This window comes from Anabrus simplex, chromosome 1 (genome assembly GCF_040414725.1).
Source record: "Anabrus simplex isolate iqAnaSimp1 chromosome 1, ASM4041472v1, whole genome shotgun sequence".
Lineage (NCBI taxonomy): Eukaryota > Metazoa > Arthropoda > Insecta > Orthoptera > Tettigoniidae > Anabrus > Anabrus simplex.
This window is the reverse complement of record NC_090265.1, coordinates 324,887,560-324,906,394: the sequence shown is the minus strand read 5'-3', so window position 1 is coordinate 324,906,394 and position 18,835 is coordinate 324,887,560. Positions and strand designations below refer to the sequence as shown.

The following is an 18,835-nucleotide window of genomic DNA, read 5'->3' as shown; positions in this document are numbered from 1 at the left end:
ACATGGCTGCTTCTGGAATTTGGCAACACCGACCAAACACGTCTGCCTGCTTACTAGTCTTCACAGTTTTTGATAGGTATTGTTTAGATATTCAAAAGAAAAATGTGTATTAAAATAATAAATTCACCATAAATAACATAAGCAACTTTTTACAAATATTTTACTGTTAATGTCGGTAACTTACACGCCACACCCCTGATGTAGCCTTTCTTGTTTTACAAAGAGACGCAGATCAAGGATACCCACATAAAAAGTAAGCTAGGTTTTGTATTGATTACCAGTAACTATGGAAATTAAAAGACATAATTTTTGCACATCTGTGGTTGTGATTCCAACCTTACAAATACAATACTATCAAGAAATCAAAGTAACATTAAGTATAAATGTGTTGTCAAAATAATAGCTCGTAAGTGTATTTCAGTAAAAAATTAACTTGATAACAAATACGATGAGAGCCTCCGTGGCTCAGACAGCAGCACGTTGGCTTCTCACCGCTGGATACCGTGCTTCAAATCCCGGTCATTCCATGTGAGATTTGTGCTGGACAAAGCAGAGGCGGGACAGGTTTTTCTCCAGGTACTCCGGTTTTCCCTGTCATCTTTCATTCCAGCAACACTCTCCATTCTCATTTCATACCATCTATCAGTCAGTAATATACATCACTTTGGGAGTGGCGACCCCATCGTAATAATAGCCTATATATGATTCATTCATTACATCCCTGACCAGGTCAAATGACTGGAAAACAGGTTGTAGGTTTTCATTTTCAACAAATATGATAGAAAATGTGAGGTTATAATTACCTGCAAGGTTGGGGTGTTGTGTGAGTTGCAACTACTTGTCCTGAATAGTTGACATATTCACCATCTCTATTCCTTCCTGTGCACGAATGAAGTAGGTCCCCCTTAATTAATGTACAGGGTGTGGTTGGTAGGCAAGAGAGAGGGGAAGGAAGGGGAGAAGTTGTGGGAGACAGGTGGGGTTAATGTTTTAAGATGAAGGAAAATGAGTGCGAAAGGTAGGCTACTCGTCAGGAAATGAGTACAGGAGAAGTTTGTGATATCTGAAACCATCTCTTTTCAGTTTTGACTCAGTTATTTTATAACTGTTTGGTTCTTCAGTCTGGCTAAACTAATTTTGAATAAATAAACTGATAAAATACCTGAAAAAGGAAATGTGTGGGATCTGGTTATGACAGCACAGGAGAAGTTTAAGAGGGCAGAAATTGTTATCAATTTATTAACTACCTGAAAAAAAAAATTAATAAAAATAGAATGATATGTGTTGTTCCTGATAAACATCATCAGAGTCTATCAAATCACACTCAGAAATATTTAGTATTTATGTTTATTTCTGCTTAAAATCCTTTAAAATTATAAATTTGGAATTTACCATAATATGAGTTCTCACTTCTTTCCACTCTAGCATAGAATTAAGTTATTTCTTTTTCAGTAGTTTATAAATTTATGTATTCAGAATTGGTATCAGGAGACTGAAGAACCTAACAGTTAAATTACAGGAGAAGTATCAGCGAGGGATTGGTATGAGTCACTACAGGTAGAACAGCAAAGGTAAGATGGAGAACAGGAAAGTGTTACAAAGGAGGGGTGAGGAAGGATGAAGGGGAATGGTAGGGAAGGGAAACATAGAGTAGAGGATAGGAAGAAGAACGTGGAACAGGGTAGTGAGTTGGAGAGAAGGAAGGAGGAAGTTGGTTCTGCAGCTGTCAGAGAAGTTAAGGGAGACCAGGAGATGAAGGTATTTAATGAGATGGGTAGGATTAAGTTTCTGGTCATGGGTGACTCTATTGTTATGCATGTGGGGAAAGTGTGTATAGGAAAAGGAAAGAAGGTAGAGTGTTATCTAGGAATTAGATTAATGCAGATATTGAGGAAAGAAGGGAAGGAGGAGGGTAAGGAGAAGGTGATAATTTTCTTTGTTGGTACCAACAATGTAGGGCAAGCAGAAAGAGGTACTGACATAGTTGGGAACATGTGGGATCTAGTTATGGCAGCACAGGAGAAGTTTAAATGAGCAGAGATTATCATCACTGGGGTACTCTGCATGAAGGATACTGACTGGGAGGTGATCAGGGATTTAAATGAGACTATGGAGTGGGTTTGTGGGAAACTGGAAATGAGACTTGGATGGTTAGGCTTTTACCTGAACTGCAACGCTACATATGTTAGGGTGTTTGTTTAGAAGGGTAATACAGAGGTACATCCAGGGAAATGGGGTGGACTAGGGAGCAGTGATGAGACTATAGGGAGCTGGAAGTCAAGGAAGTATGACAAAGAATTGTCAGTAGTAAAATGTAGAAGTACTGTAAATAAAATAAAAAATAAAAAAATAAAAAGAGGTATAGAATTAAGTATTTTAATAGATATATATTTATCAGATATTGTAATAGATGTTGAACCATGGCTGGGAAGTGATATTATGGATGTGGAAATTTTATTATGAAAATGGAGTGTTTATCAGTGTTATAGGATAGTAATGGTGGGAGGGGAGAATATTCATACTGGCAAAAAAAGAATTTGTAAGCTACAAATAAATTAAGGACGAGAAACATTAAAATCTAGGCATAAGGCTCATATCTAAAGATAATAGGCAACTTCATGTTTTTGGGCTGTACAGAACTAGGAAGGGTGGTGCTTAAAATGATGCAGTATTATTTGATAAGATAATCAGCTATGTGGGGAATGAAACAAAAAAAGAGTGTTACTGTAGTAGGTAAGTAAGTAAACTTGTGTCCTCATCCCGAGATGGAGCAGCTCTTTTGAGGCACACACCTAATGGAGGTGAGCTTCATGTACCATTTTAACCACATACTAGCCCTCGTGCATTTCTTAAATTTCTGGCAGTACCGGGAATCGAACCCAGGCCTCCGAGGACGGCAGCTAATGACACTAACCGTTACGCTACGGAGGCAGACATTGTAGCAGGTGATCTCAATTTACTAAATGTTAACTGGGTGGGAAATGCAAATTACAGAGAGCACCACCAACAAATGGTGAATAAGTTAATCTGGGAAGGGAAGCTGAGTCAAAAAGTGATGGAACCAATAGAGGGGAAAATATTCTAGATGTGGTGCTGTTAAAACCAGAGAGAAACTGAAGTGATAAGTGATCATGAAGGTGTGTTTGTTGTAGTTAAAAATAAATGTGATAGAAAGGAAGGTTATAAAATTAGGACTAATAGGCAATACCATATGGTTGATAAGAGAGGAAATTATGATCAGTAATGAAAAGCAGCCTATGAGATGGGTTTAAACCAATTGTTGAGGTGTGTGAAAACAGGTATTTACCATTAAAGGTGATAAGGAATGGTAAAGACCCCCTATGTTATAACAGAGAAATAGAAATTGGCAAGGAGTTGCAGGCTGGAAAGAAATAGATTTGAACTGGTTGTGGAAGTATGGAGAAATTGAAGGAACATACTAGGAAACAGAATCCAGAAAAAAATGTCAGCTAAGAATAACATGATGGCAAACATAATTGGCAGTCATATGAATTTTAGGGAAGAATGGAAAAAATGCATAGGTACTTAAAGGCAATGACAGGTTTCAGGAGAGAGAGTCCAGGATCATTAATCACAAAGGTAAGTGTATATGTGGGGATTTACTGAAGTCAGCAATGTAAAAGTAGTTGGGCATGAGAATAATGTCCAGGTTGAGGAGGTGACTGATACTGGCAATGTACTGACATTTACCTTTGATAATAAAGATATTTACAAAAAGCTATAAAAGATGAAAGCTAGAAAAGTAGCTGGGATTTATAAAATTTTGGGGGATATGCTAAAGGCAGTGGATTGGGATATAGTGCCATATCTGTCATACCTTTTTATTTCTTATTTTAAACATTTTTATTCACGATCAATACCTTACATATACATACAGAGGTAGTAAAAGATACAGTGTGAATTGCACATAAGATAAACTTGTGTGTGGGCTTCAAAAATGCAATAGCTAGATTATGTACATCATGGCATCTACTGAATATCATTTACTCCATTATAATTTTGGTGATATTGTACTACAGTAATTTTATGAACTGATTTTTTGCATTTGGTGTAATATACAGGAAGCTGGAAATGAGAGACATGGGTAATGGAGAAGGTTAGTTTCTTAGTATCGAGGAATAGTGTGCTATTTGATTTAAATATTATAATGGAAATGTGTAAGTTGATCTAGTTTGTAATAATTGTTAATGAGCCATGTGAATAGTATTTTCTTCAGGATATTCTGGTTGCCACTGATCACGTCCACAGGTATACCCGTGGCCCTAGACAACTTAGATTTTTTTGTCCAAGTAAAGTGTTTCCGGCGTGGTATACTTATTCCAGGTCTGTCTTGCAGCCTAATGCAAATTTTTGACTTTTGTTCTTTGCAGAAGAGCTTTAAATTTTTATGCATGTATAGGGTCACTGACTGCACAAATAGCTGCCGTATGTTAAGTACCATGCTTTGCTGGAACAGTTCATTTGTTGGAAACATCAGTGGCTTTTTGTACATGAATTTCAGTATGTAGTTCTGGCATGTATTTACCTGAGCCAAGTGTGAATCAAGTATTCCACCCCAACTGTTAATTCCATTTTGCAGTTGCATTTGAACTAAGGCAAAGCATACAGACTTCAAGGCTTTTGTTGAAATAAAATTTCTAATTCTGTAAAATATATACATTTCTGAAGTTAAATAATCAAATTTGATGCATGAAAATTCCGTTTCAGATAACTATCTGTAATTATCCCTAGGTATGAAACATTTATTGATTTCTGTAAAGTATAACAGTTGCAGCTTTCAGTATTTTTGCAAGTTGGTGTGTGGAATCTTAGTATTAGGTTGTCAGAGGGTTGCATTGTTTTATTATGCAAGAAGCAGAGGGATTTTGTTTTATTTTCATTTAAAGTAAGTAGGTGGTTGTTTAGCCATTTATAAATTATGACTAGGGTTTCTTGAGCTCTGTTGAAGGTGTCTTCCAAGTTTCACCCGTGACTGTGACTACCGTGTGTCATCATCATATGAGTTAATTTTTGCATTACAGTTTAGTTCACACAGATCATTGATATATAACAGAAAAAGAATTGATCCTAACACTGTTCCTTGGGGTACTCCTATTTTTACTTGAGCACTTTTACTTAGGGTCTCCTTGATTCTTACCTTTTGTATTCTGTTAGAAAGAAAGCTTTTAATTAGATTTTGAGGAATTCCACGAATGCCTACTTTTTCAAGTTTTCTAAGGAGTATATTGTGGTCTACGGTGTTTGATTACTGTTTGCATAAAGGAGCTATATCAAATGAATGAAAAGTTGCAATTGTAGCCCAGGTGTACAAAGGAATGGGGTCATAAACATAAAGCAGATAATTGCATGTCAGTCTGCTTGATATGTGTTGCTTGTAAACTCTGGGAAAGCGTTCTTTCTGATTATATTAGACGTGTTTTCAAAATTACTAAAGGTTATTCAAGCAAGGCTAAACTTGTAAGATACCAGCAAAATATAGCTGATATTTTAGGTTCAGTAGGTCAAATGGACTGTATCACTATTCACCAATCTAAGGCTTTTGATAGGGTAGATCTGGGAGGCTACTAATGAAAATAATGGCTATTGATTAAACAATAGACCGGCTGAATTGGTGGCTAAATTTCTAGATAATAGAGCTCAAAGAATTAGAATAGCTGAGGCATTATCTGATCTTGTAACAATTAAGAGTAGTGTCCCATAGTGCAGTATTATTGGCCCTTTATGTTTTCTTACGTGTATAACTGATATGAGTAAAGAACTGTAATAATAGATAGGGCATTTTGCAGATGATGTTATGCTGTATAGAGCAGTAAATAAGTTACGATATTGTGATCCACTACAAAAAAAAAAAAAAAAAATATCTTGATGATGTTGTGAGATGGACAGCAGACAGCTGTATAACGTCCTCATCACATCGCTACAACACAAGGTCGAGGACGGCAGAGATAGATACAAACCCGTAAACATCAAAACAAGAACAAATTGGACAGGTTTACAGGTCGCACACCAAACATTCCAACGTAACGATTTCCGAATAGAAAATTGTATAAATGAACAATTGGATAGGGATCGTACTCCACACTATCCAACTTAACAAAACCTGAATAATTCGACCAACAATAAACATAATCTTCTCCACCGGACAGTAACGAGATAAAAACAAGAAAGGTCTAGCAAAACAAGGAACATTACACATCCAAGACAAGTTTGCAAGAGCATCATGCTAAAAACCGTCGAATAAATAACCAGTGCAAGTGATATAGAATGAAACGAAAGAGTTTTTAATTTAAAAATAGTTTTATTAATCTTTAACTAACAACTGCCTTCCCCCCCCTCCCCCTACCTTTCACATAATTTCCCCCCCTCCCCCACCACCTAATTGTTCCTTACTAACATTTTAAATCTCAACTATGGAATTGTTTTATGCTATTTTTTACCTAAGCATAATGTAAAACAGCTGATGATGATTGCTAAGCAATCGAAACATGTACTGTAAGTTTTAATGACAAAAATTTTAGCCGAAGGCTAAATAATAAAAAAGGAAAGTACCGATCAGGTGGAACCTATTTCATTTGTTAACTTGATTACAATATCGATACGGAATGAAGTGGATAGTATGTAATATACAGCAGCAAGCCGCTCAAGATGTGTCGAGTAGAAAGGGACGTGCCGCCAGGGCTGCAATGTCGGTCTCTGATGCCTTGCACTCAGAATTGCTGTACGAGCAACGTTTTTTCTTATTGCTTTCAAGTTTTGTAAATGGAACAATGTGTCTGATGCTTACATTATAATGTGCTTTAAGATTTCCATGGTCTCATTTGATTTTGGGGCTTTACCGATAGCCTTGGTAGCCCTCAGTATACGCCATTGTAATTTATCTATGAAATGAATCAACATAGTATTTACTAGGCTGGCTTAAAAGTCTTTTATATCATTATTACTTTTTCAGAACAGCAACTATACAAAATATCTGTTAAAATTTTTCGTATTAAAGGCTATCATTTTTAATGCCTTTCACTCATCTTTGTGCCATCATCCAAATTTTTTGGCTATACAAATTTTTGCATTGGAATTTCTGACTCTTCTAAATATTATTCTCAAAGAAATTATGGCATGGACATAAACAAACACATAGTCAAAAGGATGTATGCTGTACGAGACAGAAATCGGTTACGATTATGAATCTGAGAAAAGGTAATTTTGATATGTTCTCTTTTCTTCTTCTTGATTATAAACCACTGACCAGTTAGATGCAGGAATTAGATAGGGGCTGCCTAGCTGAGGTGGTAAAGACATGCTTGGTTTTCCCTGCCAGGAAGTAAAAAATTTAACAAACAAGATTTCCACTTCTGGAGCGGCACATGGCCCTGAGGTCCACTCCGCCAGGTTAATTTCTGAGAGCAAAGGTGACTGGGCATAGAGTTAACCAGTCTATCCCACTTAATGTGAGATTAAGGATGGTGGAAGCCTTTATCTTAATATGCTCCTCCAAGGGCCTTTATGACATATACGGACATGTCTTTGCTTTTGCAGCAATTAAATTTCAACTGAGTTTGCCTCATTTAGTTCAGCATTGTGACAAAACAAGAGGGACTTTGGTGTAGGTCTATTCATAAGAGAACCACTGTACCGTAAGATTGGACACATTTACATATTTTTATCTTCATGTATATCTATGTTTCTTCAAACATATTATTCAAGGAAAAACTATCAAACACTGTAATTTCATATTGGAACACTGAATTTTGCAATGTTTCAGGTGCAAGAATTTAAAACATCTGTCAATCCGCAACTCACAGCAGGTTACAGATAGAGGAATTGCAAGTATTGTGCAGAACTGTGATCAACTGGAGTCACTTAGCCTTGTTTGGAATGATCAATTAAGAGGTAATGAGAGACAAATCAAAATCTGCCTATACAAGAGAGGAACTATGTAAATCACCAAACAAGTCACCCTAAATGGTTTGGGCCATATAGCTGTGACCTTGCATTTGGGAGATACGGTAGTGGATTTCCAACCCCATTGTTGGTAGCCCTGAAGATGGTTTTCCTTGGGTTCCCATTTTCACACCTGGCAAATGCTGGTCACTTCCTTTCCAGTCCTAAGCCTATCCTATGACATCTTTACTATAATACCTGTCTGTGTGATATAAAACCAAAAAAAAAAAAAAAAAAAGTACCATAATTCTTAGTCATATTGATTGCTCTGAATGGGCATATGAATTATTAATTTGAATGAACAAATTTAATAATTATTAAGATGAAATGATTCATTCAAAAATGGTGACCAACTTGGTAAAGGTTGTTTCATTTTTTAAATTTTAAAAGTGTACTTTAAAAATGTTTCTATCATTAACACTTTAATATCTGGCTGAATAGTCAACATCGCGGTCTTCGGTTCAGAAGGTTCTGGGTTTGATTCTTGGTAAGAGAGTGTAGATCTTTTATGATCTATCCTCAGCCTACACAATACTATGGCCTCTCTCTATGAAGGCCAGGAAGAGGACCGCCACACGGCTGTTGTCTTCTCAATTGCTGTTAACTTGTTGGTCAGAAATTCTAACTGCAATGGGTTAATTTCTCTGACTCAGAGACTGGGTGTTTGTATTTTCTCAATATATTCCTCTTCATATACACATAACACACCACACTGCCAACCACCACAGAAACATACTAGAGTGAATACATCCCTCCACATAGAGTTGGCAAGGATGGTTGCCGAGTTGTACTTCCTCTTAAACAGTGATCACTGGCATTATCACCATCACCATACAATTAGCGCCTGGAAGCCTTTGGAAAAATTTATTCTGAAAATTTTCACATCATTAATAGAAATTTAAATAACATAATTTTGTCAGATTTTCTCATCCTGTAATAGAATTTGGAATGTATAGTAGCCTACAATTTATTGGTAGACTTACATGCAAAGTCTCATCTTGGGATTCTGTTAATTATATTTTACAAACATACTTCACTATTTGAGTGATGATTGAATGCAGTTTATGAAAATTAGAAGAAGTTGTTTCTTCAATAGACTTGGGCTCTTCAGTAAGCCCAGTACCTAAGGCTACAGCATTGTTTTCCACATCCTTACTTCATATATTTAATGATAATGACATGTGGCCTCCAGAGAGGTCTTTTGAGTTGATGCCTCTTACAGGACCTGCGCATCTATGAGGATGGAGCCCTATCTATGATGAATTCTAATTCTGAAGTTGGCATACACACCCATCCCCCAAGCCATCGGAATTAACCAATGAAAGTTAAAAACCCCGTCTTGGCCAGGAATCGAATCTGGGACCCCTTGGATGATAGGCCAGCATGCTAACCATGGAGCCAGACATATTTGATTATGAATGTTCTACCAAAACTGAAATGTCATCTTTATGTATATAAATATACCTATTCTTGCCTAGCATTTTGATTTATGTTTTAAATCTCTTCCTTATTTTGTTTCCTGCAAGTGAAAGCTAAGTGTCTTAAAAATGTCTTTCCTTTTCACTCACCAAAAGAGACACTACAATTTTTAATCCAGAAATAACCTTCAATAACTTGTCCGGCTCCTTGACTGAATGGTCAGCATTGTGGCCTTCAGTTCAGAGGGTCCCAGGTGTTTGTGATCATCTTAATACACATCTTCATTTATATACAACACATCACACTACCAACCGCCACAGAAACGTGCAATAGTGAACACATCCCACCACTTAGGGTTGGCTTCAGGAGGGGCATCTGGCCATAAACTGAGCTTAATTCACATTTGTGCTTATCCCAGATAATTGGGAATAGGAAAGGAAAGAAAAAAATAACTTTTGGTAACTTGTCTGTTTCAGGGACTCGGTTCCTGCCTCTCATTGCATCACATTTACCAAAACTTCGCTACCTTGACCTGGGCTACTGTGATAATATAATGAAAGAAACAATTGATCAGCTGATGCGACAAAGAAGAACTATTAAAGTGGTTCGACCAGAGGTATGGTGCAGACCGAGAAAAGTTGGCCACAACTGCTGTGGACGCTGGGACTCAAGCAATTACTGAAACATAGTTCTTGTACCATGTCAGCATTTATGTGCATCTAGTCAAATTCACTAAATCAAAGTACTTCAACAGTGGCATCAAAATGCATGTTGAATGTGGCAAACTCAGGATATGAAGAGATTTACTGTGACAAGAAATTTGTCTAGTATTAATTTTATTGCAAAGCTGAATCATCCAGCAATGTGATACAGTTTTGTCTTTTGTAAAGAATATTGCATGTGAAGATGAATGTTAGATGAATGAAGATGATTTTGGCATCTGTAAGAAAACTGACATCTACTATTGCACAGAATATAACGACAAGATGTGATTAAGGGAGAAATAGCAATAAATGGTAACAGTTTTAGAAGTTCTCAGCGAAGTACACTTTCCCAGTACAGTCATTACAGATATAGCATATGGAAGTTGTTTCCCCTACATGAAGTTTGGTTATTTGTAAATATCATGCCTTAATTTTGGGTTCCAGGGTAAACTTTGTCATTGTATTCAAAATTCCTTTATCAATTTTATTGTTCTGTTCAAAACAATATAATAGGGCCTATATGGATGCCAGATTTTAAAACATACTGGAGAGATTCCATAGGAGCTATAACCAACTTCTTAATAACATCACTTTTGAATTTGCTATTAGAGGATTGTGAACTCTTGATCCTTTCTCTGAAATAGGCATATTGGCAAATTATTGGCATTTCTTCTTGTGAATGCCATCTTTTCTAGTTTTCAACTGCCATAGAATAATGTTAACAATTAAATACGGCTACATGTAGCCAATCTTCTTCTCTAGTTCACTGTTAAGAGCAATACTTTCATAATGCATTAAATCAAATAATCATACCAACATCTAGTCAAAGAACTGCCAAAATGTAAAATGGATTTAATTAAAAGAAATCATGAAAATTCATTGTTAAAAAAGGTCAATATTTACCTCATTTGCAAAAAGTACAAAACTTGTCTCTAAAGGATAGACACTTTTCACTTTATTTTTTGGGAATGTATTTTGGATGAAACTGAGGAACTGAGTCCAAAAGTGTCCTCATAATCAGACAGGAACAGTTTGAGTTAGAAACAAAAGAAATGGTGTAAAACAGTTTTTTAGTTGGTTGATTAACCACCTTATAACTTAATTTAAATAGATTGTGGCAACAGTGTTGAAATGATAAATATACTCTTGTTAAATTATTAAATATTTCTAAGTACAAAGAAGGAGAGTTTTAAATACAGCATGTTTTCTATTTTTTACATTATGTATATACTGTATACCTAAATAAATGTTCATAATACACAGCTATGCTTTTCAGCATTTACTATGTATGTCTCTGTGATCAAAATGAAAAACTAACTATTTTAACTGAAATAAACTATGGAAGTTAAAAATCCTTTAATTATTTCTGTTAGCTACATTTTGAATTCAAGACTCTACTTGTGATGTTCATTGTTTTAAATTCTGTATTCGCTTCATAACAAAGTCCAAGCTATAATTCCTGCCATGGTCTAGAACAGGGGTCGGCAGCACATCAATCACCAGGCCATTTCAGGTAGCTCACGGAGAAATTTTAGTAACCAGACTTATGGGTACTCCAAGAGATAACCATTAAGTTGTGATTATCACCGCAGGAAGGCAGTACATGATAGACAAATGAATGCTTATTGTTCTCTCTCCTCTAAAGTGGCCAAGTTCAACCCCTGTAGGTGGGGTGATTCCTCTGCCTGTTGTAAAAGGGAACCCGGGGGCTTTCATCCTGGGAGTGTAGGTTGGTGACCTTCGGTCTCTAGCTGTATCTGACATTACTTACACCCTCATTTTTCCTATCCGACCAACTTTGGTCAACTCTTCTTCTCTTCCAACCCCAACAGTATTAGGTTTCTGAGGCCTTAGTTACCTCTCCCTTTATTTTTTTACTGATACCTTCATTATTTAAAGAATCAGACCTCTTTCATCATTATTCTGTTAAGTCTTAATACTGTCGAGTGGGGATACTTAGGACAGTTTTAGAATTCAATTTGCTATAGAATGCTAAACTGTAATCATACAAACTTGAAGTAATCACAGGGGACAGGTTTGTGATGGCTGTTAACATCTGTTCAATTAAACCAATAAAAATATTATTGACCGTAAATTGCTTTGTTTTAGTTCGAAACCAAGTGTCCCAGGTTTTCCTCCAGGAGGGGATACTTGGGACAGTAACATAAATTGCATAGAAACATCATGTTAAACATTATGAATCAAACTTGCAACACCCATGAAAGGGTTCCTCCTTGATTTTAGTTATATAGTCATCAACAGAATCGAATTGAAGTCCACCATAATAGATTTTATTCTTCAAATTGCTACAATTTTTCAAGTTTTGGTTACACTGCTATTTTGTGTGTTATTATACCAAAACAAATCAATTTATTCATTCTTTGCAATGATTCCATTCCTACCCATTTAAGCATAAACTTCACCAAATGACATTAAAAAGTACTGACTTACCCATTTTACTCACAGTACCGTACCTAAATTTGGAATGTGTAGCAATCCCGAAAAATACGAATGGGGACTAATAGTTTATAGAGGCAATGTAAATAATTGTATCTGCAAAACTCTGGTGACATCTCATAAATTTACAAGTAAAGCTGGTATCATGATTGACTGACTGAACTTGACACACAAGTTATTTTGTTGTTTCCCTTTTGGTGCCAGAATTGTAAACAAGTTTTGCAAGAACAAAATCACCTACATACTCATCCTTGCAATTTTCAATGGCAGACTGAGGTGGTTGGCCTTCAAGGTCCTCAGGTTCCTTTCCATCTGATGGGAAAAGCCTCTCCTCTTCTGCTGACAAAGTGTCTGAACAAGAGCTAGAATCCTGTGCCAAAGAGTCAATATCAGTTTCAGAACTGGAAACCTTGCTTGTTGTTTCCCTGGGTTTCTTTGCTTTAGTTTTGTTTCTTCCAGTTGAGGTAGAAGGTTCCGGTTCTGTAGGGGCTTCATAACTTGTCAGACTTTTCCCTGCTACGATGAAGATTGTTGCCCAGTTATACTTCCTCTTAAAACAATAATCACCACCATCACTACTGGCTCAGTTCATTTCGTAGCTATATAATATATGTCTTAATCTGAAGAATTTTATTGTTCTATTAAAACAAAAGCATATTTTGGTATGTTGTGCCCAGCGACAAGTATCCAGTATTGAAGAATGTAGTTCTAAAAATGAAGCCATTCTCTACTTATACCTCAGTAAATCAACACTTGCGATCAGAAAGTTAAAAAATATACATATATAGAAACAGACTAGATGAACCTGTAGACTCCTGTATTCATCTTGGTGTAACCAACTACGAACCAGCCATCTAGAACCGGAGTGATGAAATGGATTGCCAAACATCACATAAAGATGATCATGGTATGTTCTTAAAGTGTACTGCAAGTGAATTGTGTATTTTGAACATGTAATTGACGTATGGCATGTTTTTATTGTGAAAAGAAGACTGTTCACACACAATTACTGTAGCCTGTAAAATTCATTCAAATTTCAACAAAATTCTCTTTCATATGTTAATAAAAGTATGCAATAACATGTCATCCAACTTATAGTACCTCAAATACTGCCGTTGATTTTCAGTAGCCATCCATTTTGTCAAGTAGCTCATATCTATCTATAGATTGCTGACTGCTGATATAGAGCTTGCTAAAACAAGATTCATGAACTATGCTCAAGTTGAATGGAGTGAACTTTATTTGTTCTGTTCACAGCAGTTGAAGTGTCAAATTGATCTTTTTTTTTTGCTAGCTGCTTTACGTCGCACCGACACATACAGGTCTTATGGCGACGATGGGGCAGGGAAGGGCTAGGAGTGGGAAGGAAGCGGCCGTGGCCTTAATTAAGGTACAGCCCCAGCATTTGCCTGGTGTGAAAATGGGAAACCACGGAAAACCATTTTCAGGGCTGCCAACAGTGGGGTTCGAACCCACTATCTCCCGAATACTGGATACTGGCCGCACTTAAGCGACTGCAGCTATCGAGCTCGGTCAAATTGATCTAGGAAGAGACTAGATAATTTCAGAATTTTGAATATATATATATAATTGTACGTTTTCATGTACTGTGTTGCAGACATTTTTATTTGATGCTACTTAGGCTGCCTGTGAGTCAATTTTACATTCTGTTTTACTCCATTAGATGGCAGAGAAACCAGAACTTTGTTTGGCAATCTATGGCTGAGATTGAAAAAATAAACATTTTGTAAGGTGAACACCAAATGTGTCACCAGAGATCTTTTACATGTCAACATTGCATGACATGGTGTGCTGAATGGACTTCTTTCCACCCTTCAAAAATCTGACTACCTCTGTCAGGTTTAAACCTATGGTCTTGGGATCCAGAGGCTGTCTCTCGTCCACTGATCCACAGAGAGAACTTAAAATAACCAAGAGGTACAATATCTTATGAAAGTAACTTTTTGGGATGAAAGTAGATCCTGATTATTGAAAGGAAATACTGTAAAACAGCATAGTCCAGTAGCAGATATTATTTTTACTTTTCTCTTTACAGCCGAGAAGATAGAGAAATTTTAAAAAGCTGATTGTGTTGCAGAAAAAGTCAGGATTTCACTTGAATTATCATTTGGTTTTATTCTAAAGCCAAATATATAGTAATTCAATATATTCAGTGATTTATGTGGCCAGAACTCTAAGAGTTTATAAAGAAACATATACACTAGATTCTCACTAATCTGTCCTTAATAGTCTGGCCTTTTAGTAATTCAGCCTAGATATGATAATGAAAAATGATATGGCATATGGTTTTTAGTGCTGGGAGTGTCTGAGGACAAGTTTGGCTCGCCAGATGTAGGTCTTTTGATTTGACGCCCCTAGGCATCTTGCATGTTGTGATGAGGATGAAATGATGATGAAGATGACACATACACCCATGCCCCATGACAGTGGAATTAATCAATTATGGTTAAAATTCCCAACTCTGCCAGGAATTGAATCCGGGACCCCTGTGACCAAAGGCCAGCATGCTAACCATTTAGCCATGGAGCCAGATAGCTATGATAATAAATAAGCAGAAGTTAGGTTCTATGCTACTACGAATGACTATCGATAGGTGTGCTGCAGTTATATTGGGTGCCAACAATTTTATTTGAAATTGTAACTTCACTTAAAGTAGAGTATTATGACTTCAAAAATGATCATGTTCATTAGATCTAAAGCAACTATTAGTAATTTTTGACAAGTTAGATCAGTGAAGAAATAGTCACAAGTGTGCAGGAAGATGAAAGCAATGAAGAGGACATAGCAGAAACAAAGAGCATGAAGATTTCTCGCACTGCTGTTGCCAGAGCTGTGGATATCTTCCTGTAACATCTAATGCAATAACCAGATATGTGCAGTACTGATGAAATGCTTGTAAAGCGGTTGCATGACAAAGCAAGCCACCATTGAGCATCTTCATTCAGGCAACTCAAAATTTGGGACATGTTTCATATTGATACTGTGTGAAGGAAACTCAAAGACTTTTTTTTTTTTTTTTTTTTCAGTACTGGTTTGTGAATGCTACATTGTAACACTGGGTTTAATAAAGAGCAGTAGTATTCAACTGAATTTCTCAGACACACTCAGTAATGCGGCATCCAGCACTATTACTAATTAGGCATCCCTGTATGCAAAGAATAACTGGATTAGTGAGGGTCTGCTGTATATACATTTACGTATTTATACTTTATCTATCCCGTGATTAGCAGCCTCAATTTTCCTGTCATTTGCACTGAGCAAGTCTTCCTCATTCCATGATTCATTCAGGCGGACACAGATCAGCAGATGTACTGAAACCACATTCACATTGTTCACCACTAGTGAAACTCCATTTATTTAGGTTTATTTGGCATTTTATTACTTGTTTTCAGTCAGTTGAGAGTCTTCCATATTCCAAATGGCAGGTGATAAACCACTACTGGACTCTCCTATGCTGGCCATGGGCCTCCAGGCATTACTTTCCTTCTGCTTCAATCTGACAAGCTTTGGTTGAAGGTCGAATGAATGCTGTTGTTGGGAAGAAGCTCTTTTTTTGACTTCAACCCTGATCAAAAAGGGTGTGAACCATACATTGGATGCCTTGATTTTTTTTCCCCTTATCATCTTACATCTGGTGGTAATGAAATGACGTATGGCTTTTAGTGCCAGGAGTGCCCGAGTACATATTCGGCTCACCAGGTGCAGATCTTTCGATTTGACTCCCGTAGGCGACCTGCGCGTCGTGATGAGGATGAAATGATGATGAAGACAACACATACACCCAGCCCCCATGCCAGAGAAATTAACCAATGTTGGTTAAAATTCTTGACCCTGCCGGGAATCGAACATGGGACCCCTGTGGCCAGAGGCCAGAACGCTAACCATTTAGTCATGGAGCCAGACACATCTGGTTGTGCTATGCCCAGAAGAGGAAAGATCTCACTTAGCCTACTGGTGTAGATTGTAAGCAGCCCGTAACTATGTGGCCTGTCTCATAAAGCACTCTATCTATTGGCTAGAATGGGTAAATTCCTTCAGACTGGAACAGCATACTCAGGAGCAGTAGGGAAACAATGAACAAGCAAGACCAGATGTCTGCAGAACACTGGGCTTTGCTCCTAATCTAATGTAAATGAGTTTGCAAAAGAGATTATTCCTGGACCTTTTACTTAGTGTCCTGGCAGTGGTATTTATACATTTGGGCATGATTCAATTTTACCACAAAGTATTTTGAGTATCATAATGGTTCATTTTGTGACCTCTCCAAGTGATGTTCGGTTTCCTGTTTGTTTCCCGATTCTTCAGATGGAATGTACATATTTGCATTTTTCTTGGATTGGGTTTCAGATGGCTAGTGGTAAGGACAGATGTTGGTTTAGTTTCAACTTCCCCAAATGTTCTTCCCTGAGCAGCAATGGCTGAACCATGTGCTTAGATAAAAGCCTTGGTTCAGATGTTAACTGGCTGGTAATTGGTGTATATGTTGTACAACATGGGAAATAGCCCACTTCCTTGAAGCAGGCCATTTTTCTGAACTCTCCATCTATTTTTTATTTTTTATTTATTTCATTTCAATATAGGCACCTGAGCCAAGGCTCTTCTTGGTGCAATACAAATAAATGACAATGGCAGCTATATTCACAATCTGATTACAAAATAAAATACAGTAAGTATATAATTTAACATGGTGTAAGAGATAAGATAGGACAAAGCTTCCTAACCATAATTACCATACTATTTCAGGTATTTAGTTACGTTACTTTTGAAGATAGATAAAGTTGGTAACATTTTTATATTTTTTGGAAGCGAGTTATACATAGTTAGAGAAAAATGCCAAAGAGAGTTTTGACCATAACTAGTGGAATGAATCTGATTGTAGTGAATATTATAAATAATTCTTGTTTCATAATTATGAATCTGTGAATTGGTAATTACTGATGTGTTTGAGCGGACTAATTTGTTTTGAATTTTATAGATCATAATTATAGAAGCCTTTATGCGGAGGTTTGGAAGTGATAATATATTACAGTATTTATACAGATCTTTAGTCGGTGTCAGAATGGGCAGTTTGAAAATTATTTTTAGTGCTCTCTTCCTAAGGACCTCTACCTTTCCAAATAATTCTTTATTACAGCATGCCCAGACATGTATCATATAAGAGATGTGGCTTTCAATAAGAGCATAGTAAATACCTTTCAACAACCCACGAGAAAACTTATATCGCAATCTACTGAGGATACCAATCACAGGGATAATTTTATTACAAATAGTCTCCACGTGATTACTCCACGACAGATTTTCATCTATAATCAGTCCTAAGAATTTAGTACTGTGCACTTTCATTACTCTTTGATTGAAGAAAAGCAGATTTTTATCCAAATTTAATACATATAAAGGTTTGTGAAAATTTATGTAGTTTGTTTTTGTTAGATTGATGGTTAATCGGTTGGAATTAAGCCATGTTTCAAGTAATCGAATATCCTGCTGCATATTTTGTTCAAGTTCATGATTGCTAGAGCCTGTATAAAAAATATTAGTGTCATCAGCAAAAATGGATAGTCTTCCATTTAATTTAAGGTGACCAATATCATTAATGAAGATAAGAAACAATAAAGGCCCAAGCACAGAACCCTGAGGCACACCAATTGAGATCACCTTCACATTACTCTGATTATTATTACATGTAACAAACTGCTCCCTATTAGAGAGGTAATCAACAAACCAATCCAATGCAATGCCTCTAATGCCTGCTACTTCTAATTTATGTAATAAAATTTTATGATCAACTGTGTCAAAAGCCTTTTTAAGATCTATAAATAAACCAGCTGCTAACATACCTGAGTCTAAAGCTTGTTGTAGTTTAATAATAATATCCTCAATAGCATTACTGGTACTCGAGTGAAGTAGGAAACCATACTGAAATTGATAAAAATATTCTACTCTACTCTTCTTATCCCATCAAGTGACAAATACATCGTCTGTTCTGTTAAAAGAATCCAATGAAACATGTCAGTCAAAAGTCCTTAGTAATTTTCCATACCTTTCTTGTGAGTTTTGTGTGGTTTACAGAATCATATGCTCCTGTAAGATCTATAAATGCCTCCCCAGTGATTTGTTTCCTTTCATAATCACCATTGATGTACTGGGTGAGATTAAGTCTCTGCCCAGAGCATGACTTTCCTGGTCAGAATATTGCCTGTTCTTTAATACTCATTCTATCAAGTAATTCTTACATTCAGTTCAATATAATTCTCTCCAGGATTTTGAAATGGTAG

The 18,835-nt window shown here is 36.5% G+C and overlaps 1 protein-coding gene across 1 annotated transcript in view; it reads left to right on the top strand.

The window, feature by feature from the left end:
* Positions 1 to 11,435, top strand: part of LOC136856755 (F-box/LRR-repeat protein fbxl-1) — a 167,934-nt gene extending 156,499 nt beyond the window's left edge. The window contains exons 6-7 of the mRNA XM_067134847.2: positions 7,781 to 7,908; positions 9,855 to 11,435. Coding sequence (XP_066990948.2) covers positions 7,781 to 7,908; positions 9,855 to 10,060 — 334 coding nt within the window. The 3' untranslated portion in view covers positions 10,061 to 11,435. The remainder of the gene's footprint in view (positions 1 to 7,780; positions 7,909 to 9,854) is intronic.
* Positions 11,436 to 18,835: the final 7,400 nt, after the last annotated feature.